Source organism: Salmo salar, chromosome ssa16 (genome assembly GCF_905237065.1).
Source record: "Salmo salar chromosome ssa16, Ssal_v3.1, whole genome shotgun sequence".
NCBI lineage: Eukaryota > Metazoa > Chordata > Actinopteri > Salmoniformes > Salmonidae > Salmo > Salmo salar.
In genome coordinates, this window is record NC_059457.1 from 88,343,599 (window position 1) to 88,370,471 (window position 26,873).

A 26,873-nucleotide genomic window follows, 5' to 3' on the forward strand; every position below is an offset into this window, starting at 1 on the left:
GGCAGTAGTTGAGCTACAGAACTAGTGAACAACAATGTATGTAGCTATCCCCACAATGCCTTCAGTAAAGTTCAACAAACATATCAGATGCCCCAACCGACTTACGTTTTTCCTATCGTATCATTTGTATGACTCCCTCCCTCTCTCTTCCCCTCGCTCCCTCATTCTCCCTCGCTCCCTCATTCTCCCTCGCTCCCTCATTCTCTCTCGCTCCCTCATTCTCACTCGCTCCCTCATTCTCCCTCGCTCCCTCATTCTCCCTCCCTCCACAACATAACGGGGGGTGTTACAGTACCCAGGCAGCGATGTTCTCTGGCTGGGGCAGGTCAGTCTTCAGAGCCTCCATGAGCACCACGGTCACCCTGATGGAGTTGATGACCCGTCTCATGGACATGGTGTCATCAGAGATGTAGTGGTGGAGGTTCCCTCTGTTACTGGACAGGATGCTCTCCAACGCAGATTCTATTGCCTTGTCCACCTCGTCCTCACTCAGCGCAAACGCCACGTGCGCCGCCTTGATGTGGTTGTTGTCTGTCAAAGGAATACTGGCCTCCTTCAGAAAACTTGACGTCTCCTTTGTTTGGGAGGTGCTCTCGATCCAGGAGAGGGATGACTTCGGGCTGCCCAGGTCCAGCTCTCTCAGCTCGATCCCCTTTGACCCATGACCCTTGACTTCTTCCGTGATCTCTGATTGGCCGCTAACGATATTGTAGAACACCTTGGGAGAGAGACGGAGAGAAACAGATAGCGGAAGAGAGAGAGAGACAGAGAGAGAGAGAGAGAGAATTGTTTTTTTTACACAGTTTGGAAGCATTACAGATTATGAATGGCAGCAAAGGCTGAGTTATTTGATACAATGTATCCATTTCATATAGAACACCTTGTGCTTGGAGGTGTGGCAGAGTGGCGGTATGGTGAAGGCCAGGGTCACGATGCGGTTCAAGAAGGCATAGGCTCTGTCTTCTTGACTGAAGCACCCGTCTGCATAGTTCACCTGTTGGAGAGAAACAAACTGTGTTAGTTAATAATGAAAGCCATTATTGCCCTATTCACATTCTTCCACTGTAAATCATTTAAATAGTCAACGTTTCAGCTCTTTTATTATTTAAATGTTTTATTTCACCTTTATTTAACCAGGTAGAACAGTTCTCATTTACAACTGCGACCTGGCCAAGATTATGCAAAGTAGTGCGACACAAACAACAACACATAGTAACACATGGAATAAACAAACGTACAGTCAATAACACAATAGAAAAGTCTATATACAGTGTGTGTAAATGTAGTAAGATTAGGGAGGTAATACAATATGTACCTGTTGAACCAGGACCTCAGGGTTGACTGATAATAGAATATGTACCTGTTGAACCAGGACCTCAGGGTTGACTGATGTAACAATATGTACCTGTTGAACCAGGACCTCAGGGTTGACTGATAATAGAATATGTACCTGTTGAACCAGGACCTCAGGGTTGACTGATGTAACAATATGTACCTGTTGAACCAGGACCTCAGGGTTGACTGATAATACAATATGTACCTGTTGAACCAGGACCTCAGGGTTGACTGATAATACAATATGTACCTGTTGAACCAGGACCTCAGGGTTGACTGACAATACAATATGTACCTGTTGAACCAGGACCTCAGGGTTGACTGATAATACAATATGTACCTGTTGAACCAGGACCTCAGGGTTGACTGATGTAACAATATGTACCTGTTGAACCAGGACCTCAGGGTTGACTGATGTAACAATATGTACCTGTTGAACCAGGACCTCAGGGTTGACTGATGTAACAATATGTACCTGTTGAACCAGGACCTCAGGGTTGACTGATGTAACAATATGTACCTGTTGAACCAGGACCTCAGGGTTGACTGATGTAACAATATGTACCTGTTGAACCAGGACCTCAGGGTTGACTGGTAATACAATATGTACCTGTTGAACCAGGACCTCAGGGTTGACTGATAATACAATATGGACCTGTTGAACCAGGACCTCAGGGTTGACTGATAATACAATATGTACCTGTTGAACCAGGACCTCAGGGTTGACTGATGTAACAATATGTACCTGTTGAACCAGGACCTCAGGGTTGACTGATAATACAATATGTACCTGTTGAACCAGGACCTCAGGGTTGACTGATAATACAATATGTACCTGTTGAACCAGGACCTCAGGGTTGACTGACAATACAATATGTACCTGTTGAACCAGGACCTCAGGGTTGACTGATAATATAATATGTACCTGTTGAACCAGGACCTCAGGGTTGACTGACAATACAATATGTACCTGTTGAACCAGGACCTCAGGGTTGACTGATAATACAATATGTACCTGTTGAACCAGGACCTCAGGGTTGACTGACAATACAATATGTACCTGTTGAACCAGGACCTCAGGGTTGACTGATAATACAATATGTACCTGTTGAACCAGGACCTCAGGGTTGACTGATAATACAATATGTACCTGTTGAACTAGGACCTCAGGGTTGACTGATGTAACAATATGTACCTGTTGAACCAGGACCTCAGGGTTGACTGGTGTAACAATATGTACCTGTTGAACCAGGACCTCAGGGTTGACTGATAATACAATATGTACCTGTTGAACTAGGACCTCAGGGTTGACTGATAATACAATATGTACCTGTTGAACCAGGACCTCAGGGTTGACTGATAATACAATATGTACCTGTTGAACCAGGACCTCAGGGTTGACTGATGTAACAATATGTACCTGTTGAACCAGGACCTCAGGGTTGACTGGTTATACAATATGTACCTGTTGAACCAGGACCTCGGGGTTGACTGATAATACAATATGTACCTGTTGAACCAGGACCTCAGGGTTGACTGATGTAACAATATGTACCTGTTGAACCAGGACCTCAGGGTTGACTGATAATACAATATGTACCTGTTGAACTAGGACCTCAGGGTTGACTGATGTAACAATATGTACCTGTTGAACCAGGACCTCAGGGTTGACTGATAATACAATATGTGCCTGTTGAACCAGGACCTCAGGGTTGACTGATGTAAAAATATGTACCTGTTGAACCAGGACCTCAGGGTTGACTGATGGAACAATATGTACCTGTTGAACAAGGACCTCAGGGTTGACTGCCAGCAGAGAGATAAAGGGGGACTCCTCATCAGAGAGCAGTATACTGATAGCATCCAGGACACCAACGATCTTCTTAGGAGCACATCGGTCCAGGTTAGTGATCTCCAGAACCACGCGGATCCTCCTCTGCTCAAACACCTCCATGAACTGGATGAACCTGGATAACAGCCACATCTCCTTCCTCACCTGGGAGAGAAAGGGGGGAGGAAGGGGGAGAGAGGAGAGAGAGAGAGAGAGAGAGAGAGAGAGAGAAAAGTTGGAAAAATCCATCTTAATGCTGATGGGTGAAATTTTCATGCTGCCAAAGATTCCCTCACTCGTAGTCATATTGTATCACCTTGCTTCACTGGTCCCTTTGTTTACAATTCTTCCTAATTTATGCTAAACATATTATGGGATACTAGAACATGAATGGACCTTGTTACTATGGGTCTATCCCAGGTTGGAACCCTGTTCCCTACATAGTGCACTACTTTTACTCCAAGGTAGTGCACTTTGAAGGCAAAAGGGAGCCATTTAGGAAGCAGCCTCTAACAACCTTCTGATCCTCACCAGGAAGACGAGGACTATGAGAGCAGCCAGCAGCAAGGCCAGGACCAGGGACCAGAGAGGGAAACAGCAGAACTTCTTAGATCTCCACTCTGACGATGTGTTTTCAATCACCTTCTTCCTCACCTCATCCTCCTCGTTGTGCTGCGCCACGCGGTACAGGCCCAGCTGAAGAACAAGAAGAAGACTTTATTGTCCATTATCTTGATGTTTCCAGTCAGAACTCTATTTTATGAGGGAGACCGCTAACCTCTAGGTTACCTACCAGAAGTCAACCTCTAGGTTACCTACCTGAAGTTAACCACTAACCTCTAGGTCACCTACCTGAAGTTAACCTCTAACCTCTAGGTCACCAACCTGAAGTTAACCTCTAACCTCTAGGTTACCTACCTGAAGTCAACCTCTAGGTTACCTACCTGAAGTCAACCTCTAGGTTACCTACCTGAAGTCAACCTCTAACCTCTGGGTTACCTACCTGAAGTCAACCTCTAAGTTACCTACCTGAAGTCAACCTCTAGGTTACCTACCTGAAGTAAACCTCTAACCTCTAGGCTACCTACCTGAAGTTAACCTCTAACCTCTATGTTACCTACCTGAAGTCAACTTCTAACCTCTGGGTTACCTACCTGAAGTCAACCTCTAGGTTACCTACCTGAAGTCAACCTCTAGGTTACCTACCTGAAGTCAACCTCTAACCTCTATGTTACGTACCAGAAGTCAACCTCTAAGTTACCTACCTGAAGTCAACCTCTAGGTTACCTACCTGAAGTCAACCTCTAACCTCTGGGTTACCTACCTGAAGTCAACCTCTAACCTCTGGGTTACCTACCTGAAGTCAACCTCTAACCTCTAGGTTACCTACCCGAAGTCAACCTCTAACCTCTAGGTTACCTACCTGAAGTCAACCTCTAACATCTAGGCTACCTACCTGAAGTTAACCCCTAACCTCTAGGTCACCTACCTGAAGTTAACCTCTAACCTCTAGGTTACCTACCTGAAGTTAACCTCTAACCTCTAGGTTACCTACCTGAAGTCAATCTCTAACCTCTAGGTTACCTACCTGAAGTAAACCTCTAACCTCTAGGCTACCTACCTGAAGTTAACCTCTAACCTCTATGTTACCTACCTGAAGTTAACCCCTAACCTCTAGGTCACTTACTTGAAGTGAACCTCTAGGTTACCTACCTGAAGTCAACCTCTAAGTTACCTACCTGAAGTCAACTTCTAGGTTACCTACCTGAAGTCAACCTCTAGGTTACCTACCTGAAGTAAACCTCTAACATCTAGGCTACCTACCTGAAGTCAAACTCTAACCTCTAGGTGATCTACCTGAAGTCAACCTCTAACCTCTAGGTTACCTACCTGAAGTTAACCTCTAACCTCTATGTTACCTACCTGAAGTCAACCTCTAACCTCTAGGTTACCTACCAGAAGTCAACCTCTAAGTTACCTACCTGAAGTCAACCTCTAGGTTACCTACCTGAAGTCAACCTCTAGGTTACCTACCTGAAGTCAACCTCTAACATCTAGGCTACCTACCTGAAGTTAACCCCTAACCTCTAGGTCACTTACCTGAAGTCAACCTCTAGGTTACCTACCTGAAGACAACCTCTAACCTCTAGGTTACCTACCTGAAGTCAACCTCTAACCTCTAGGTCACCTACCTGAAGTCAACCTCTAGGTTACCTACCTGAAGTCAACCTCTAACCTCTAGGTCACCTACCTGAAGTCAACCTCTAGATCACCTACCTGAAGTCAACCTCTAACCTCTAGGTCACCTACCTGAAGTTAGCCTCTAACCTCTAGGCTACCTACCTGAAGTCAACCTCTAGGTTACCTACCTGAAGTCAACCTCTAACCTCTAGGTTACCTACCTGAAGTTAACCTCTAACCTCTAGGTTACCTACCTGAAGATAATCTCTGATCCTTATCTCTAACCTTCCAGCTAGCACCTAACGTTCTGAGAACCATATGTTTCTTAGAGCTTGGTGAGAGTGTGGTCGTCCTATAGGTATTTTGCATACATCCTTCCCACAACGTTCTGGGAATGGTGCAGGATACCCAGCTAGCACATAATGTTTTGAGAACCATATGTTTCTTAGGTGGGAATTTCAGTACTTCAGCATAACATTTCCTTCAGGTTTCCTCATTGTTCAATTTAAAGTAATGTTCTCAAATTGTTTTGAGAACGTTAAGAAACAACCTTCTGTGGGAATTTCAGTACTTCAGCATAACGTTTTCTGCAGGTTTCCTCATGGTTATATTTAAAGTCATGTTATCATAACATTAAGAAGAAATTTAATAAAAGACATAGAAAAACATTAGTAACGTTCAAAATACGTTCTAAGAATGTAATTTAAAAACATATACATTCTGTTCTCAGCATCAACTAGACTCTCTCTATTCTCTATCTTGTTAAGTGTGCTCAGGTGTGTTGGCTGAGCCCACTAAATTAGTCACGCCTGATCTTAATGAGTGCTTGTTTACTTTGAAACGGGGTCTGTTTGAACAGACTAAAATGAACAGCTTTGTATGAATAAAAAAACAACATGGCATGCTAGCTCCATCCTTGTACCGCAGTGGACTAATTTCATAGCTTTGAATCTCACTGACGCCGTGCCACAATAAAACATAAATGTGTTTGATACCTAAGCAAAACAGTTAACCCAAACTAAGCTAACAGTGTAATCAAAAGTCTTATTGAAATGTTCTCAGAACGTTAACTCATCATCTTCAAATAACCTATAATTTTTGTTTTCACAACTTTAATAAAACCTTCCAGGTAAACGTTTAGGGAACCATAGTAAAGCGTTCTCAGAACCTCCCCGCAACCTAAAAAGGTACATTCCCAGAACAGGCAAAACATTCACTTCCATTCTCAGAACGTAAAAAAAAAAAAAAGTTCAGTTTTACAGGTCGGGAAACGTATGGCTTCATTCCCAGAACCAATGGGAAACCAAAAACATACGTTCTCACAACCTCCAAGGAACCAAATGTGCTAGCTGGGCTCTGACCTCTAACCTCTAGGCTACCTACCTGAAGTTAACCTCTAACCTCTAGGGTAACCCACCTGAAGTTCCCCGAAGCTCTCCTGCAGTGCCAGGCACAGTCTCATCACCAGCCCTGCCCAGAGGAGGTCACTCCCGGCGAAGTGCCATGCGGAGAACCGAACATAGATGAACCGGACATTCTTCCGTCGCTGGTTCTCCTCGGTCCAGACGGGTCTGTAGAACAGCAGCCTGCAGATCAGAGCTAGGAGACCAGTGATGGAGGTTTTGACGGAACGAGGTTTGGACCTGCCCTGGTAACTCTGCTCCCTCCTCTCTGCCTCCTGCTCCATGTGGACTAGTCAAGGAGCGAGCGAGCGAGCAAGAGAGAGAGAGAGAGAGAGAGAGAGAGAGAGAGAGAGAGAGAAAGAGAACAGTGAGATAAGGATATGTTCCTTCTAGCTCTGGGCATTAGGGCTACTTTCTAACGCTGAGCATCCTGAGTGGATGAATATTGGCAACACTCTATATGACAGGATCATGTTGTATCTACCCTCTATATGACAGGATCATATTGTACCTACCCTCTATAAGACAGGATCATGTTGTGTCTACCTACCCTCTATAAGACAGGATCATGTTGTGTGTAACTACCCTCTATGAGACAGGATCATGTGGTGGTGTCTACCTACCCTCTATAAGACAGGATCATGTTGTGTTTACCTACCCTCTATGAGACAGGATCATGTTGTCTCTACCTACCCTCTATAAGACAGGATCATGTTGTGTTTACCTACCCTCTATATATCTGAGGATCATGTTGTGTTTACCTACCCTCTATAAGACAGGATCATGTTGTGTCTACCTACCCTCTATGAGACAGGATCATGTTGTGTCTACCTACCCTCTGTGAGACAGGATCATGTTGTGTCTACCTACTCTCTATGAGACAGGATCATGTTGTGTCTACCTACCCTCTATGAGACAGGATCATGTTGTGTCTACCTACCCTCTATATATCTGAGGATCATGTTGTGTCTACCTACCCTCTTTAAGACAGGATCATGTTGTGTCTACCTACCCTCTATATATCTGAGGATCATGTTGATGCGGTTCTGACATGATGAGTAGAGGCCCACCGTGGCAGGAGAGGACACTTTAATCAGAGTCTTGGACAGAGCGTACGCATAGATGTGATCCGATGGCAAATCTATAGAATCAAAAGAGATGAATGTAGCACAGAACATTCCTTCCAGGCATTTTGATAGGTCGGTTAAGTAGCTCAAATGTAATGGGAAACATTTTCCATTCTACTGAAAAAAATCTAAAAGATCAAAATAAAGGGACCAAAATGCATCATACCGGCTGTATTTCTGTATTTTGAAAGTTCTATATCTTGAAAATTTGACTGCTGATCTGACCTTTTGGGGACTATATCAACAATGGACTAATGAAACAAACACCAAAAGATATTTCTTTAATGATTGACAGTGTTTTCTGAATGATGGGAGTGATTTTTAAAGCATGTGATCACATGAATTTCCTCCAATGAGATAATAAAGGTTATCAAATGTCCTAATTATTACCAGTTGCACACAACTTCCTCTTTTTTAAACCTACAGTATGACTGCATCTGAAATGGCTCCCTATTTCCCCATAGGCCTCTGGTCCAAAGTAGTGCACTACATAGGGAACAGGGTGCCATTTGGGACACTGTCCTGTGTTTGTGTATTCCAGCTGCAGAGTTACAGAACAGGCCCAGTATATCATTATGCAAACATTCAGGTGCTGTTCTGTTCTATTCTGTTCACACAGCCATAATTGGGTTAGGGTAACTCAGAGAGGGGTTGAGAGTGAGGGACCCTAGAAACTAACAATTTGGAGGAGGAAATGGAATCTCAATTTTCTCTTTTTCTCTCGCATGAGAGAGCTCACCTTTTGTTATCATTGTATTGGTGTTGCCAACGGCACCCAGAGAATAATGGTAATGTATGGCTGTTTGTGATCTGTGAATGACAAAGAATAACACTTACAAAACCTCAGGTGAAAGAGAGGGAGGGAGAGAGAGAGAGAGAGGGTGGAGGTGAATGAGAAGGGGGAGGAAAAAGAGAGCGAGGGAGAGAGAGAAAGAGGGTGGCGGTGAATGTGAAGGGGGAGAAAAAAGAGAGTGAGGGAGAGAGAGAGAGAGAGAGGGTGGAGGTGAATGAGAAGGGGGAGGAAAAAGAGAGTGAGGGAGAGAGAGAGAGAGAGGGTGGAGGTGAATGAGAAGGGGGAGGAAAAAGAGAGTGAGGGAGAGAGAGAGAGAGAGAGAATGGGTTGGGGAATTGAATACTAATATAACAGCAGGGTTATATAGAAAGTGCATCACAACACAACTTAAGCAGTAGATAAGATAGAAATAAAATGACTTGGTGACTAAATACACCTCAATGTATACAGTATATGTCATTCTGGTGCTATTTTGAGTTACTATACTATAGTGAGTTACTGAGTTACTATACATCCAGTGAGTTACTGAGTTACTATACATCCAGTGAGATACTGAGTTACTATACATCCAGTGAGTTACTGAGTTACTATACATCCAGTGAGTTACTGAGTTACTATACATCCAGTGAGTTACTGAGTTACTATACATCCAGTGAGTTACTGAGTTACTATACATCCAGTGAGTTACTGAGTTACTATACATCCAGTGAGTTACTGAGTTACTATACATCCAGTGAGTTACTGAGTTACTATACATCCAGTGAGTTACTGAGGTACTATACATCCAGTGAGTTACTGAGTTACTATACATCCAATAGGCTATTTGTAGTGTACATGCAATTAGTAGTACTTGCCAGGATAAGGTGGGTGTGTCCAGGATAAGGTGGGTGTGTCCAGGATAAGGTGGGTGTGTCCAGGATAAGGTGGGTGTGTCCAGGTTAAGGTGGGTGTGTCCAGGATAAGGTGGGTGTGTTCTTTATAAGATAGCATAGTGCTTACTGACCATGAGCAACCACTTAGAATTCAGCTATTTGAGATACACTACAATGCCCTGTATCCAATCAAAACCCATCAGATGAAACAGAGGTCTTACCTTTCAGTTGGACGTCTCAGAACCCACTCCTCCTCCTAACACGGATCAGGATCAGGATCAATAGATGTTGTCTTGTTGTGACTGAGAGAGGGAACCACAGAGAGAGAATGCTGCTACCCACCGCTACAATGGCTAACTTCCTGCCCTGCCTGGCTAACTTCCTGCCCGCTGTACTGCTTTACAATGCAGATATCAGCTAAAAGCTAATTATTCACTAGATCATTTCTCCTTCTGTCTGTTTGTATGGCTCTCTCTATATTCTGTCTGTCTGTAGGGCTCTATCTCTCTCTATTCTGTCTGTCTGTAGGGCTCTCTCTATCTCTCTCTATTCTGTCTGTCTGTCTGTAGGGCTCTCTCTCTATTCTGTCTGTCTGTAGGGCTCTCTCTCTATTCTGTCTGTCTGTAGGGCTCTCTCTATTCTGTCTGTCTGTAGGGCTCTCTCTCTATTCTGTCTGTCTGTAGGGCTCTCTCTATCTCTCTCTATTCTGTCTGTCTGTCTGTAGGGCTCTCTCTCTATTCTGTCTGTCTGTAGGGCTCTCTCTCTATTCTGTCTGTCTGTAGGGCTCTCTCTCTATTCTGTCTGTCTGTAGGGCTCTCTCTATTCTGTCTGTCTGTAGGGCTCTCTCTCTCTATTCTGTCTGTCTGTAGGGCTCTATCTCTCTATTCTGTCTGTCTGTAGGGCTCTATCTCTCTCTATTCTGTCTGTCTGTAGGGCTCTCTCTATCTCTCTCTATTCTGTCTGTCTGTCTGTAGGGCTCTCTCTCTATTCTGTCTGTCTGTAGGGCTCTCTCTCTATTCTGTCTGTCTGTAGGGCTCTCTCTATTCTGTCTGTCTGTAGGGCTCTCTCTCTATTCTGTCTGTCTGTAGGGCTCTCTCTATCTCTCTCTATTCTGTCTGTCTGTAGGGCTCTCTCTATCTCTCTCTATTCTGTCTGTCTGTCTGTAGGGCTCTCTCTCTATTCTGTCTGTCTGTAGGGCTCTCTCTATCTCTCTCTATTCTGTCTGTCTGTAGGGCTCTCTCTCTATTCTGTCTGTCTGTAGGGCTCTATCTCTCTCTATTCTGTCTGTCTGTAGGGCTCTCTCTCTCTATTATGTCTGTCTGTAGGGCTCTCTCTATCTCTCTCTATTCTGTCTGTCTGTAGGGCTCTCTCTATTCTGTCTGTCTGTAGGGCTCTCTCTCTATTCTGTCTGTCTGTAGGGCTCATCTCTCTATTCTGTCTGTCTGTAGGGCTCTCTCTCTATTCTGTCTGTCTGTAGGGCTCTCTCTATCTCTCTCTATTCTGTCTGTCTGTAGGGCTCTCTCTATCTGCTCTCTCTATTCTGTCTGTCTGTAGGGCTCTCTCTCTATTCTGTCTGTCTGTAGGGCTCTCTCTATCTCTCTCTATTCTGTCTGTCTGTAGGGCTCTCTCTCTATTCTGTCTGTCTGTAGGGCTCTCTCTCTATTCTGTCTGTCTGTAGGGCTCTCTCTATTCTGTCTGTCTGTAGGGCTCTCTCTATTCTGTCTGTCTGTAGGGCTCTCTCTCTCTATTCTGTCTGTCTGTAGGGCTCTATCTCTCTATTCTGTCTGTCTGTAGGGCTCTATCTCTCTCTATTCTGTCTGTCTGTAGGGCTCTATCTCTCTCTATTCTGTCTGTCTGTAGGGCTCTCTCTATCTCTCTCTATTCTGTCTGTCTGTAGGGCTCTCTCTCTCTATTATGTCTGTCTGTAGGGCTCTCTCTATCTCTCTCTATTCTGTCTGTCTGTAGGGCTCTCTCTCTATTCTGTCTGTCTGTAGGGCTCTCTCTCTCTATTCTGTCTGTCTGTAGGGCTCTCTCTCTCTATTCTGTCTGTCTGTAGGGCTCTATCTCTCTCTATTCTGTCTGTCTGTAGGGCTCTCTCTATTCTGTCTGTCTGTAGGGCTCTCTCTCTCTATTCTGTCTGTCTGTAGGGCTCTATCTCTCTATTCTGTCTGTCTGTAGGGCTCTATCTCTCTCTATTCTGTCTGTCTGTAGGGCTCTCTCTATCTCTCTCTATTCTGTCTGTCTGTAGGGCTCTCTCTATCTCTATTCTGTCTGTCTGTAGGGCTCTCTCTCTCTCTCTATTCTGTCTGTAGGGCTCTATCTCTCTCTATTCTGTCTGTCTGTAGGGCTCTCTCTCTCTCTCTATTCTGTCTGTAGGGCTCTATCTCTCTCTATTCTGTCAGTCTGTAGGGCTCTCTCTCTCTCTCTCTATTCTGTCTGTAGGGCTCTCTCTCTATATATTCTGTCTGTCTGTAGGGCTCTCTCTCTCTCTCTATTCTGTCTGTCTGTAGGGCTCTCTCTCTCTCTCTATTCTGTCTGTCTGCAGGGCTCTATCTCTCTCTATTCTGTCTGTCTGTAGGGCTCTCTCTCTATTCTGTCTGTCTGTAGGGCTCTCTCTCTATTCTGTCTGTCTGTAGGGCTCTCTCTCTCTCTATTCTGTCTGTCTGTAGGGCTCTCTCTCTCTCTCTATTCTGTCTGTCTGCAGGGCTCTATCTCTCTCTATTCTGTCTGTCTGTAGGGCTCTCTCTCTCTCTCTATTCTGTCTGTCTGTAGGGCTCTCTCTCTCTCTCTATTCTGTCTGTCTGTAGGGCTCTCTCTCTATTCTGTCTGTCTGTAGGGCTCTATCTCTATTCTGTCTGTCTGTAGGGCTCTCTCTCTCTATTCTGTCTGTCTGTAGGGCTCTCTCTCTATTCTGTCTGTCTGTAGGGCTCTCTCTCTATTCTGTCTGTCTGTAGGGCTCTCTCTTTCTCTCTATTCTGTCTGTCTGTAGGGCTCTATCTCTCTCTATTCTGTCTGTCTGTAGGGCTCTATCTCTCTCTATTCTGTCTGTCTGTAGGGCTCTATCTCTCTCTATTCTGTCTGTCTGTAGGCTCTCTCTCTCTATTCTGTCTGTCTGTAGGCTCTCTCTCTCTTTCTATTCCGTCTGTCTGTCTCTCTCTCTTTCTATTCTGTCTGTCTGTAGGCTCTCTCTCTCTTTCTATTCCGTCTGTCTGTCTCTCTCTCTTTCTATTCTGTCTGTTGGCAGGGCTCAATTAGCTTGAGTACGAGTCTCTTTAACAATCCACTCCTTGCCACTCCTTGTCATTGCCAAAGAGACTGGCCTTTCAGCAATCTTAACGTTTTTTTCTAAACTGCCCCCTGTAATTCTGAATTTTTTTTCATTCAGTTGAGTCTATGACGGAAGCCTGGCGTGAAGATATTTCAACATCATGTCCAGATGATAAAAGGCTTCAATGATCACCCGTGCCAAATGTATAGGTGTCCCCATAGGTCTAAAATTTAAATTGAGGAAATGTGATCCTAATAATTGTTTTGAGCCTCCACGGTAAACATCCCTCCTAATGAAAAGACTCCACATCCTGCTGGTGTGAGCTGCAGAGGACAGTGTAGTTGCACTTGATACTGTATGTGTTTTTGGATGAAAAAGTGTTCTTGCCATTTCCAAAAATAAGCTCAGTGGGGAATGGGGAGTCTCTGCTTTGCGATCTGTTGCCTAGGTCAACAGCCAGGGTTTCATTAAATAGGCCTAGGCACTATACTTTTTATTTAAAATGTAATTAAACAGACACATTTGCCAGTTTTCAATTCACAGGCACGAAACGTGCGTCAGACAAAAACATTGTTTAAATTAACTAAATGTATGTTGTTTTTGGTTTATGTCAGTTTCATAGTTTTTTATGCTATACATAGTTTTTTTGTGGTTATAAGTGATTCAATTTAATGGAAAATTGTATTTTTTGCCATTCTGAGTAATTACTACTTTAGTAAGGATATACACTTTATTCAGTAGTACAGCAGTTGCTAAATAATTCCGATAGATGGCAGTATAAGGCCACAAATGAAATGACAGAAGATTTGTTTAGTTTTCTCCCTGGGTACACCACTCCACTCACAGGAGAAATCCTGCGTCAGACTAAAATATTGTTTTGTCTCTGGCTTACATAGCACAGACCACCTAAATCCACTGTAGGCTAGCATACGAATTGTGTATTAATAACCCAGGCTTTTTTTACAGTCTTGTCCCATCGCTGCAACTCCTGTACGGACTCGGGAGAGGCGAAGGTCGAGAGCCGTGCGTCCTCCGAAACACAACCCAACCAAGCCACACTGCTTCTTGACACCAATGTGTCGGAGGAAACACCATACACCTGGCAACTGTGTCAGTATGCACTGCACCCGGCCCGCCACAGGAGTCACTAGTGCGCAATGGGACAAGGACATCCCTCCCCTAACCCGGACGATGCTGGGCCAATTGTGCACCGCCCCATGGGTCTTCCAGTAGTGGCCAGCTGCGACAGAGCCTGGACTCGAACCCAGAATCTCTATTGGCACAGCTAGCACTGTGATGCAGTGTCTTAGACCACTGAGACAGAGCCTGGACTCAAACCCAGAATCTCTAGTAGCACAGCTAGCACTGTGATGCAGTGCCTTAGACCACTGAGACAGAGCCTGGACTCTAACCCAGAATCTCTAGTAGCACAGCTAGCACTGTGATGCAGTGCCTTAGACCACCGCGCCACTCGGGAGGCCAACTTACACAACTCTGTCTTCACTGATCCCTTCTTGAGCAATTCTCTTATTGCTCTTGAACTAGTAGCCTAACCCAATGTGTCCCAGAAGTAGAGATATAGTTTGGTTACTTACTTTGAACAATATATATTTGGGGTTCCACACACCACACAGCCTATTGGTTGTTGTTTACACATATCCTGTCCTTTCAGATCTGTGAACTGATAGAAGAGGGCGGGGCTAAGGGGCAGGGGGAGGGGGCTGCAGTTTAAAGTTCCTGAATTCCTGATCTACTGATGTCTGCTATGACAACGGGCTGTTCAGACTGTACTCAGGCCTGTACTGACATGTGTGGCTGTAGCTGTAGGGTTGCCTGAAGCCACGAATTCCTCCACAGAGCAAGACTGATGACAGAACACTGTGGATATACAGTACCAGTCAAACGTTTTAGAACACTTACTCATTCAAGGTTTTTTTTTTTTTTTTACTATTTCTACATTGTAGGATAATAGTGAAGACATCAAAATGATGAAATAGCACATATGGAATCATGGAGTAACCAAAAAAGTGTTAAACAAATCAAAATATATTTTAGATTTGAGATTCTTTGAAGTAGCCACCCTTTGCCTTGATGACAGCTTTGCGCACTCTTGGCATTCTCTCAACCAGCTTCTTGAGGAAGTCACCTAGAATGCATTTCAATTAACAGGTGTGCCTTGTTAAAAGTTAACTTGTGGAATTTCTTTCCTTCTTAATGCATTTGAGTCAATCAGTTGTGTTGTGACAAAGTAGGGGTGTATACAGAAGATAGCCCTATTTGGTAAAAGACCAAGTCCATATTATGGCAAGAACAGCTCAAATAAGCAAAGAGAAATAACAGTCCATCATTACTTTAAGACATGAAGGTCAGTCAATCCGGAACATTTCAAGAACTTTTCAAGTTTCTTCAAGTGCAGTGGCAAAATCCATCAAGCGCTATGATGAAACTGTCTCTCATGATGACCGCCACAGGAATGGAAGACCCAGAGTTACCTCTGCTGCAGAGGATAAGTTCATTAGAATAACTGCACTTCAGATTGCAGCCCAAAGAAATGTTTCACCGAGTTCAAGTAACTGACACATCTCAACATCAACTGTTCAGAGGAGACTGTGTGAATCAGGCCTTCATGGTAGAATTGCTGGAAAGAAACCTCTACTAAAGGACACCAATAATAAGAAGAGACTTGATTGGGCCAAGAAACATGAGCAATGGACATTAGACTGGTGGAAATCTGTCCTTTGGTCTGATGAGTCCAAATTTCAGATTTTTGCTTCCAACCACTGCGTCTTTTTGAGACGCAGAGTAGGTGAACGGATAATCTCCGTGGTTCCCACCGTGAAGCATGGAGGAGGAGGTGTGATGGTGTGGGAGTGCTTTGCTGGTGACACTGATTTATTTAGAATTCAAGGCACACTTAACCAGTATGGCTACCACAGCATTCTGCAGTGATACACCAATCCATTTGATTTGCGCTTAGTGGGACTATCATTTATTTTTCAACAGGACAATGACCCAAAACACACCTCCAGGCTATGTAAGGGCTATTTGACCAAGAAGGAGAGTGATGGAGTGCTGTATCAGATGACCTGGCCTCCACAATCACCCGACCTCAACCCAATTGAGATGGTTTGGGATGAGTTGGACCGCAGAGTGAAGGAAAAGCAGCCAACAAGTGCTCAGCATATGTGGGAACTCATTCAAGACTGTTGGAAAAGCATTCCTCATGAAGCTGGTTGAGAGAATGTCAAGAGTGAGCAAAGCTGTCCTCAAGGCAGAGGGTGGCTACTTTGAAGAATCTAAAATCTAAAATATATTTTGATTTGTTTAACACTTTTTTTGGTTACTGCATGTGTTATTTCCTAGTTATGATGTCTTCACTATTATTCTACAAAGTACAAAATAGTAAAAAAAAAAAAGTTTTTTTTGTTGTTGAGTGAGTAGGTTTGTCCTAACTTTTGACTGGTACTGTATATATGTATTTATGTATACACACATATATATATATATATACACTACATTTATACACTACATTTATAGCAGCAGAACCAACTCCATATTAATGCCCATGATTTTGGAATGAGATGTTCGACGAGCAGGTGTCCACATACTTTTAGTAATGTAGTGTATTATATATATTTGGTAATGTAGTGTTTTATATATATATATATATATATATATATATATATATATATATATATATATATATATACACTACATTACCAAAAGTATGTGGACACCTGCTCGTCGAACATCTCATTCCAATATCATGGGCATTAATAGGGAGTTGGTTCTGCTGCTCTAACAGCCTCCACTCTTCTGGGAAGGCTTTCCACTAGATGTTGGATCATTGTTGCAGGGACTTGCGTCCATTCAGCTACAAGCACATTAGTAAAGTCGGGAACTGATGTTGGGTGTTTAGGCCTGGCTCGCAGTCGGCGTTCCAATTCATCCCAATTGTGTTTGATAAGGTTGAGGTCAGGGCTCTGTGCAGGCCTGTCAAGTTCTTCCGCAAACCAGGAATTTACAGCCGAAGCATTGCAGGGAATACTGACCGAAGACGTTCCCCACTCTGTGTAGGGATGTGATCTGGATTGGACTGTCACTGTGGGATGGTTGTTGGATTTACATGTTGTTGTATTTTGTCTGAAGTCACCCCCCCCCCCCTCCTTTTCCACAATGGATGTTTATTTTTTCTCCAGTTTACTAACTGTACAGTAGGTGGCAGCATACACATTACATTTTGTGTGAACGTCATTTTACCAGAGAAGAAGAAGTTAGTGCATCAGTCCAGGGTCAGAGTAGTGCAGAAGGTGTCATATGCTGAGACAGTGAATAAAGTAGAGGAGGATGTATCAAGGGTGAGGGATTCTGAGAGGATCCCTGTGAGTCGTAGATCTCTACCAATACAGAGGGATACTGTAGGCCAATGAGTGATATATGCTTCAGTAAGATGGTCTTCTAGCGTTCATAGCAATGGTTATCAACTGTACAGCAGAAATGGAATGTAAATCACAGAAAATAGATGTTGTGGTGGCAGCTGCAGAGAAGTACTTGGGTGTATGAGATTTAACTTCAGAAGAGTTACAAGGTGTGTTGAGTGGCCGTGTCCTGTCCTCCCAGGCCATTGGCCTGGTGTAGAACCAGATAGAGGTCTAATGGTGGAATAGGGTAGTGGGTTTTAATGAGTGTAGGGTAAAGTACTTAAGTAAAGTACTTGAGTAAAAATACTTTTAAATACTACTTAAGTAGTGTTTTGGGGTATCTGTACTTTACTTGACTATTTCTATTTTTGACAACTTTTACTTTTATTTCACTACATTCCTAAAGAAAGTAATGTACTTTTTACTCCATACATTTTCCATGACACCCAAAAGTACTTTGTACATTTTGAATGCTTAGCAGGACAGAAAAATGGTCCAATTCACATATTTATCATGAGAAAATTCCTGGTCATCCCTATTGCCTCTGATCTGGCAGACTCACTAAACACAAATGTTTCGTTTCTAAATCATGTCTGAGTGTTGGAGCATGTCCCTGGCTATCCGTAAATTTAAAAAACAAGAAAATGGTGCCGCCTGGTTTGTTTAATATATGGAATTTTAAATTATTTATACTTTTACTTTCTATACTTAAGTATATTTTATCAATTACATTTACTTTTGATACTTAAGTATATTTAAAACCAAACACTTTTAGACTTTTACTCAAGTATTATTTTACTGGGTGACTTCCACTTGAGAAATGTTCTATTAAGGTATCTTTACATTTACTCAAATATGACAATTGGGTACTTTTTCCACCACTTGGGCCAGTAACCGAAAGGTTGCTGGATCGAATCCCGGAGCTGAAAAGGTAAAAATTCTGCCCCTGAACAAGGCAGTTAACCCACTGTTCCCCCATAGGCCTTCATTGTAAATAAGAATTCGTTCTTAACTGACTTGTCTAGTGAAATGAAGGTTAAATAAAAGTAAATAAATACAAATTATTATACTGCTATTTAAAATCACTTGGAGCTGATTTCCTGGTGTTTTTACAGTCTATTATGTTTATTTGTTTTGCTCATTAAAACTTGGGGGGCCAAATGAAACCACCCGAGTGCCGCACGGGGGGAATCTGGTTTATACTAAAGTCCAGTTGGGGGTGGTATTTCAGCATATCGACCAACCGCCATTAAACCCCACCGAACAAGAACAAGGACAAGTCCTGTTGCGCTGTGGTCGTCGCCGAACAGGAAGTTCCGGGCAGGCGTCAGCCGTAATGAAAGCGCCACAACTGTTCTCTGAAGACGATAGCTTTTATATCCGTTTCACATGTATTACTAAAAGGTATGTCATTGCACGTTTAAACTTTATAATATCGAAAGAACATGTCAGGTCACAAATCCGTCAAGGTATTATCGCGTTTGTTAATAAAGGTGTTATGACGTGTTATTTCTGTGTTAAACCGAGTGAAGAACGTGTAAAAATATATATTGTTAGTCATATAGTTAGCTAGCTGACGTTAGACTTTGGGGGTTTTCCAGAGTGAATTAATTTACATTATTTCGTCAATGTAATTTTTTATAAAGAATCAATTGATTTGAGATTTATGAGTTCGTTTGACATGTTTATTATTATTGTAACGACCCTGGGTTTATAAGCGCGGAAATCGACTCTCCAGTACGAGCATGCTTTTGCGGAACAGTCGATAGCGCGCGGGACTTCGGGCTAGAAGGTCGAGGGTTCGAGACCTGCTCCCTGCTGTTTCATTACATTATTATTTCCATATGTTCACGACCTGGTAAAACGGCGGCGCCTCTCGGTCTGAGTCAATAGACTTGCAGGCAGTGCAGATGCACCAGAGAGACAATTTCAGGGTTGTTCTACTGTTTAGAAGCAGAATGTCATGTTCATCTGATTTCTACATGTCACTGTAACAATATTCACACACATTCAGTTTCTATATTTATCTAGAATTGTTACTATGGTGTGAATGGGAAATACAATCGGTTTTTGTGAGTGAAATAAGTAGAAAATAGTACATAGTTCTGCTTCAAACAAACTGCAAACTTGTATTAATTGATTATTTAGTAATTTATGCATTTACGTGAATTTAGGTAGTCTACTTTATATTGAGTGCACTTAGGGAGTGAACACGATTTACAATTAAGGACCTCTGAAAGGAAAATGGATGGCCGTCCCATCCATCCCATCCAATGCAGATGTAGCTTCATAAAATACATTTGACATGAATATCACATCGACTGTCTGGTTCTTCTTATGTTTACACAGGAGATCATGTTGAGACATTCTCTACATCCAGAGAGCAACAGCAGGAAGATCACAGAGCTAAGAGGTCTCACCACTGCCCACATTGTGAGGAGATTTTCCCATTTCTATCAAAGCTAAAAATACACCTAAAAATACACACAGGAGAGAATCTGTATTCCTGTACTGACTGTGGGAAGAGATTCACAACATCAAGGGCTCTGACACTTCATCAGAGTGTGCACACTGGAGAGAAGCCTTACTACTGCTCGTACTGTGGGGAGAGTTACTCTCAACAGAGCAACTTCAAAAAACACCAACGTCTACACACAGGAGAGAAGCCTTACTCCTGCTGTGACTGTGGAAAATGCTTTACAACATCATCTGAGCTAACAGTTCATCAGAGAACACACACTGGAGAAAAGCCTTACATCTGCTCTGACTGTGGGAAGAGTTTCTCGCACCTGTGTAACTTTAAAGCACACCAACGTATACATTCAGGAGAGAAGCCATACTCCTGCTCTGACTGTAGGAAGAGTTTTTCTCACCAGGGTAGCTTTAAAGCACACCAACGTATCCACACAGGAGAGAAGCCATACTCTTGCTCTGACTGTGGGAAGAGTTTCTCTCAACAGAGCAACTTAAAAACACACCGACGTATACACACAGGAGAGAAGCCTTACTACTGCTCTGACTGTGGGAAGAGTTTCTCTCAAGAGAGCAACTTAAAAACACACCAACGTAAACATAAAGGAGAGAAGCCTTACTACTGCTTTGTCGGTGGGAAGAATTTCTCTCTACAGAACCGATTAAAAACACACCAAGGTATACATAAAGGAGAGAAGCCTCGTCAGTTCTCTCAGACCAGCTGAGATTAAAATTAAGTGATGGAGTGATTTTAATCTCATTGCTTGACTTGAACTGAAATATGTGCCGGTACTTATTTTGGGTGCCGGTACTGTTTATATTTAGCTTCAGGACCTCCACAATACTTTTGAGCTAATCTAAAACAGGAACAGGAGCTCAAGCAGTAGAACACTTGAGGTCCTGGTACTCCCCTCCGGTAAGTTCCTGCCCAAGTCAAGCGCCGGTACTCACAACATGTATCAGATAGAGATGGTGGATCAGTATCCTGTGGGAATGAGTTAGTAGACACAACATGTATCAGATAGAGATGATGTGATGATCAGTTTTCTGTGGGAATGAGTTAGTAGACACAACATGTATCAGATAGAGATGGTGTGATGATCAGTTTTCACTATTAGTTTGGGGGGGATTGGTTTTTACTACATAGTTATTTGTTTAATGATACACAGTCTCTGAAACAACTACATGTGTTTATTAAGTTGTCTTTCAAAACTAGATTATATATTGAAGTTATTCATCATCAATGGGTTTGGATAATTGCATCCAGTGGCGTTACTAGTCCTGGGCTTTCGGGGCTTCAGCCCCGGATTTTTTAGGTCCAGCCCCAAACTTTGGATGGTAAAAAACAAATATATTGTGCATCCGTAAAGTATTCAGACCCCTTCCCTTTTTCCATTTTTTTTTACATCCTTATTCTAAAATCTATAGTGACATTTTTGCAAATGTATTAAAAATACAAAACAGAAACCTTATTTACATAAGTATTCAGACCCTTTTCTATGAGACTTGAAATTGAGCTCAGGTGCATCCCTTTTCCCGTTGATCATCTTTGAGATGATTGGAGGCCACCTGTGGTAAAATCAATTGATCGGACATGATTTGGAAATGTACACACCTGTCTATATTGGTCCCACAGTTGACAGTGCATGTCAGAGCAAAAATCAAGCCATGAGGTCAAATGAATTGTCAGTAGATCCTGAAACAGGACTGCGTTGAGGCATAGATCTGGGGAAGGGTACCAAAACCTCTCTGCAGCATAGAAGGTAACCAATAACACAGTGGCCTCCATCATTCTTCAATGGGAGAAGTTTGGAACCACCAAGACTCTTCCTAGAGTTGGCCGCCCGTCCAAATTGAACAATCGGGGAGAAGGGCCTTGGTCAGGAAGGTGAGCAAGAACCCGTTGGTCACTCTGACAGAGCTCCAGAGTTCCTCTGTGGAGATGGGAGAATCTCCCAGAAGGACAACCATCTCTGCAGCACTCCACCATTCAGGCCTTTATGGTAGAGTGGCCAGGCGGAAGCCACTCTTCAGTAAAAGGTACATGACAGCCTGCTTGGAGTTTGCCAAAGGGCACCTAAAGGACTCTCAGACCATGAGAAACAAGATTCTCTGGTCTGATGAAACCAAGATTGAACTCTTTGGCCTGAATGCCAAGCTTCACGTCTGGAGGAAACCTGTCACCATCCCTACGGTAAAGCATGGTGGTGATTGTATCATGCTGTGGGGATGTTTTTCAGCGGCAGGGACTGGGAGACTAGTCAAGATTGAGGTAAAGGTGAACAGAGCAAATTGCAGAGAGATCCTTGATGAAAACCTGCTCCAGAGCACTCAGGACCACAACGACCCTAAGCACACAGCCAAGACAATGCAGGAGTGACTTCGGGACAAGTCACTGAATGTCCTTGTGTGGCCCAGCCAGAGCCTGGACTTGAACCCGATTGAACATCTCTGGAGAGACCTGAAAATAGCTGTGCAGTGACGCTCCCCATCCAACCTGACAGAGTTTGAGAGGATCTGCAGAGAAGAATGGGAGAAACTCCTCAAATACAGGTTTGCCGAGCTTGTAGCATCATACCCAAGAAGACTCGAGTCTGTAATCACTGCCAAACGTGCTTCAACAAAGTACTAAGGGTCTGAATACTTATGTAAACGTAATATTAGAGTTTTTAAACAAAAATATATCTAAAAACCTGTTTTTGCTTTGTCATTATGGGGCATTGTGTGTCGATTGATGAGGGGGAAAAACTGGCCAATCACCAGGAAAGCACCTCATCCATCCACCACCACTACCAAACCTTGAACCAGCTGTTAAAAAAGGTAGTGAATCAGGAGAAAAGGATAATACAATGTATTCAGACCTGGAAATTTGAGTTTTCTTTCACATGATACAGAGGGAGGACTAATGTACAGGATTTCCCATTTGCACGTAAGTTGTTGAATAGTTTAAACTGTTGTAGTGAATGTTGATTTTTAGCAACCCATTATCGACTGACAGGTTCAGGTTGTCTCACTACACTGAACAAAAATATAAAATGCAACATGTAAAGTGTTGGTCCCATGTTTCATGAGCTGAAATAAAAAAAAATGTTCCAAGTACACAAAAAGCTTATGTTGTGCGCAAATTTGTTTACGTCTTTGCCATGATAATCCATCCACAGGTGTGGCATATCAAGAAGCTGATTAAACAGCATGATCATAACACTGGTGCACCTTGTGCTTTGGACAATAAAAGGCCACTTTATTAAAATGTGAAGATTTGTCACAATGCCACAGATGTCTCAAGGTTTGTGGTTGGCTTGCTGACTGCAAGAATGTCCACCAGAGCTATTTCCAGATATTTTAATGTTAATTTCTCTACCATAAGCTGCCTCCAATGTCATTTTCAGAGAATTTGGCAGTTTGTCCAACCGGCCTCACAAGCGCAGACCACATGTAACCACTCCAGCCCATGACCTCCACATCTGGTTTCTTCACCTACGGGATTGTCTGAGGGGGTTACTGATGAGTATTTCTGTCTGTAATAAAGCAATTTTGTGGGGAAAAAGTTATTCTGATTGACTGGGCCTGGCTCCCAAGTGGGTGGGCTTTTGCCCTCCAAGGCTCCCATGGCTGCATCCCTGCCCAATCATGTGAAATTGATAGATTAGGGCCTAATTAATTACATTTAAATGGACTGATTTCCATATATATTAACTCAGCAAAAAAAGAAACGTCCCTTTTTCAGGACCCTGTCTTTCAAAAATAATTTGTAAAAATACAAATAACTTCACAGATCTTCATTGTAAAGGGTTTAAACACTGTTTCCCATGCTTGGTCAATGAACCATAAACAATTAATGAACATGCACCTGTGGAATGGTCGTTAAGACACTAACAGCTTACAGACGGTAGGCAATTAAGGTCACAGTTATGAAAGCTTAGGCCTTTCTACTGACTCTGAAAAACACCAAAAGAAAGATGCCCAGGGTCCCTGCTCATCTTTGTGAACGTGCCTTAGGCATGGTGAAAGGAGGCATGAGGACTGCAGATGTGGCCAGGGCAATAAATTGCAATGTCCGTACTGTGAGACGCCTAAGACGCTACAGGGAGACAGGACGGGCAGCTGATCGTCCTCGCAGTGGCAGACCACGTGTAAGAACACCTGCACAGGATCGGTACATCCGAACATCATACCTGCGGGACAGGTACAGGATGGCAACAACAACTGCCCGAGTTACATCAGGAACGCACAATCCTCCATCAGTGCTCAGACTGTCCGTAATAGCCTGAGAGAGGCTGGACTGAGGGCTTGTAGGGCTGTTGTCAGGCAGGTCCTCACCAGACATCACCGGCAACAACGTCGCCTATGGGCACAAACCCACCGTCGCTGGACCAGACAGGACTGGCAAAAAGTGCTCTTCACTGACGAGTCGCGGTTTTGGGGTGATGGTCGGATTCGCGTTTATCGTCGAAGGAATGAGCGTTACACCGAGGCCTGTACTCTGGAGCGGGATCCATTTGGAGGTGGAGGGTCCATCATGGTCTGGGGCGGTGTGTCACAGCATCATCGGACTGAGCTTGTTGTCATTGCATGCAATCTCAACGCTGTGCGTTACAGGGAAGACATCCTCCGCTCTCATGTGGTACCCTTCCTGCAGGCTCATCCTGACATGACCCTCCAGCATGACAATGCCACCAGCCATACTGCTTGTTCTGTGCGTGATTTCCTGCAAGTACAGGAATGTCAGTGTTCTGCCATGGCCAGCGAAGAGCCCGGATCTCAATCCCATTGAGCACGTCTGGGACCTGTTGGATTGGAGGGTGAGGGCTAGGGCCATTCCCCCCCAGAAATGTCTGGGAACTTGCAGGTGCCTTGGTGGAAGAGTGAGGTAACATCTCACAGCAAGAACTGGCAAATCTGGTGCAGTCCACGAGGAGGAGATGCACTGCAGTACTTAATGCAGCTGGTGGCCACACCAGATACTGACTTACTTTTGATTTTGACACCCCCCTTTGTTCAGGGACACATTATTCCATTCATGTTAGTCACATGTCTGTGGAACTGGTTCAGTTTATGTCTCAGTTGAAACTTATGTTCATACAAATATTTACACATGTTAAGTTTGCTGAAAATAAACACAGTTGACAGTGTGAGGACGTTTCTTTTTTTGCTGAGTTTATGTATATATATACAGTTGGAAGTTGGAAGTTTACATACACTTAGGTTGGAGTCAATAAAACTCGTTTTTCAACCTATCTACAAATGTCTTGTTAACAAACTATAGTTTTGGCAAGTCGGTTAGGACATCTACTTTGTGCATGACACAAGTGATTTTTCCAACAATTGTTTACAGACAGATTATTTCACTTAAAATTCACTGTCTCACAATTCCAGTGGGTCAGAAGTTTACATACACTAAGTTGACTGTGCCTTTAAACAGCTTGGAAAATTCCAGAAAATTATGTGTTGGCTTTAGAAGCTTCTAATAGGCTAATTGACATCATTTGAGCCAATTGGAGGTGTACCTGTGGATGTATTTCAAGGCCTACCTTCAAACTCAGTGCCTCTTTGCTTAACATTACAGGAAAATCAAAAGAAATCAACCAGGACTTCATAAAAAAAATTGTAGACCTCCACAAGTCTGGTTCATCCTTGGGAGCAATTTCCAAACGCCTGAAGGTACCATGTTCATCTGTACAAACAATAGTATGCAAGTATAAACACCATGGGACTACGCAGCCGTCATACCACTCAGGAAGGAGATGCGTTCTGTTTCCTAGACATTTACATTTACATTTACGTAATTTAGCAGACGCTCTTATCCAGAGCGACTTACAAATTGGTGCATTCACCTTATGATATCCAGTGGAACAACCACTTTACAATAGTACATCTATAACTTTGCAACGTAAGCTTAACTTTGCAACGTAAGCTTAACTTCCTGAACATTCGAGACGTGTAGTCCACTTGTCATTCCAATCTCCTTTGCATTAGCGTAGCCTCTTCTGTAGCTTGTCTACTATGTGTCTGTCTATCCCTGTTCTCTCTCCTCTGCACAGGCCATACAAACGCTCCACACCGCGTGGCCGCTGCCACTCTAACCTGGTGGTCCCAGCGCGCACGACCCACGTGGAGTTCCAGGTCTCCGGCAGCCTCTGGAACTGCCGGTCTGCGGCCAACAAGGCTGAGTTCATCTCAGCCTATGCTACCCTCCAGTCCCTAGACTTCCTGGCGCTGACGGAAACATGGATTACCACAGATAACACTGCTACTCCTACTGCTCTCTCCTCGTCTGACTACGTGTTCTCGCATACCCCTAGAGCATCGAGCCAGCGGGGTGGTGGCACTGGAATCCTCATCTCTCCCAAGTGGACATTCTCTCTTTCTCCCCTCACCCATCTGTCTATCTCCTCATTTGAATTCCATGCTGTCACAGTTACCAGCCCTTTCAAGCTCAACATCCTTATCATTTATCGCCCTCCAGGTTCCCTTGGAGAGTTCATCAATGAGCTTGACGCCTTGATAAGTTCCTTTCCTGAGGATGGCTCACCTCTCACAGTTCTGGGTGACTTTAACCTCCCCACGTCTACCTTCGACTCATTCCTCTCTGCCTCCTTCTTTCCACTCCTCTCCTCTTTCGACCTCACCCTCTCACCTTCCCCCCCTACTCACAAGGCAGGCAATACGCTTGACCTCATCTTTACTAGATGCTGTTCTTCCACTAATCTCATTGCAACTCCCCTCCAAGTCTCCGACCACTACCTTGTATCCTTTTCCCTCTCGCTCTCATCCAACACTTCTCACTCTGCCCCTACTCGGATGGTATTGCGCCGTCCCAACCTTCGCTCTCTCTCTCCCGCTACTCTCTCCTCTTCCATCCTATCATCTCTTCCCTCTGCTCAAACCTTCTCCAACCTATCTCCTGATTCTGCCTCCTCAACCCTCCTCTCCTCCCTCTCTGCATCCTTTGATATCCTCTGTCCCCTATCCTCCAGGCCGGCTCGGTCCTCCCCTCCTGCTCCGTGGCTCGACGACTCACTGCGAGCTCACAGAACAGGGCTCCGGGCAGCCGAGCGGAAATGGAGGAAAACTCGCCTCCCCTGCGGACCTGGCATCCTTTCACTCCCTCCTCTCTACATTTTCCTCTTCTGTCTCTGCTGCTAAAGCCACTTTCTACCACTCTAAACT

The 26,873-nt window shown here is 43.7% G+C and overlaps 3 protein-coding genes across 3 annotated transcripts in view; 2 read left to right on the top strand and 1 right to left on the bottom strand.

Moving 5' to 3' along the window:
• Window positions 1-179: 179 nt before the first annotated feature.
• LOC106575402 (NTPase KAP family P-loop domain-containing protein 1-like) lies at window positions 180-9,906 on the bottom strand. The gene is made up of 8 exons (XM_014151907.2): window positions 9,764-9,906; window positions 8,617-8,687; window positions 7,763-7,891; window positions 6,765-7,039; window positions 3,698-3,862; window positions 3,116-3,331; window positions 881-994; window positions 180-718 (listed from the first exon to the last, which is right to left on the bottom strand). The coding sequence occupies exons 2-8, from the start codon at window positions 8,627-8,629 to the stop codon at window positions 287-289; spliced, it is 1,344 nt and encodes a 447-aa protein (XP_014007382.2). The 5' UTR covers window positions 8,630-8,687; window positions 9,764-9,906; the 3' UTR covers window positions 180-286.
• Window positions 9,907-18,501: 8,595 nt separating this feature from the next.
• LOC106575349 (zinc finger protein 501-like) overlaps window positions 18,502-26,873 on the top strand; it is a 28,316-nt gene continuing 19,944 nt past the window's right edge. Inside the window, exons 1-2 of the mRNA XM_045696777.1 lie at window positions 18,502-18,635; window positions 19,581-19,664. The gene's annotated coding sequence lies outside the window, so the exon portion shown is untranslated. The remainder of the gene's footprint in view (window positions 18,636-19,580; window positions 19,665-26,873) is intronic.
• LOC106575358 (gastrula zinc finger protein XlCGF49.1-like) lies at window positions 18,677-21,075 on the top strand. Its single transcript, XM_014151843.2, has 2 exons — window positions 18,677-18,683; window positions 19,671-21,075. Exons 1-2 carry the CDS (start codon window positions 18,677-18,679, stop codon window positions 20,426-20,428), a joined length of 765 nt encoding a protein of 254 aa, XP_014007318.2. The 3' UTR covers window positions 20,429-21,075.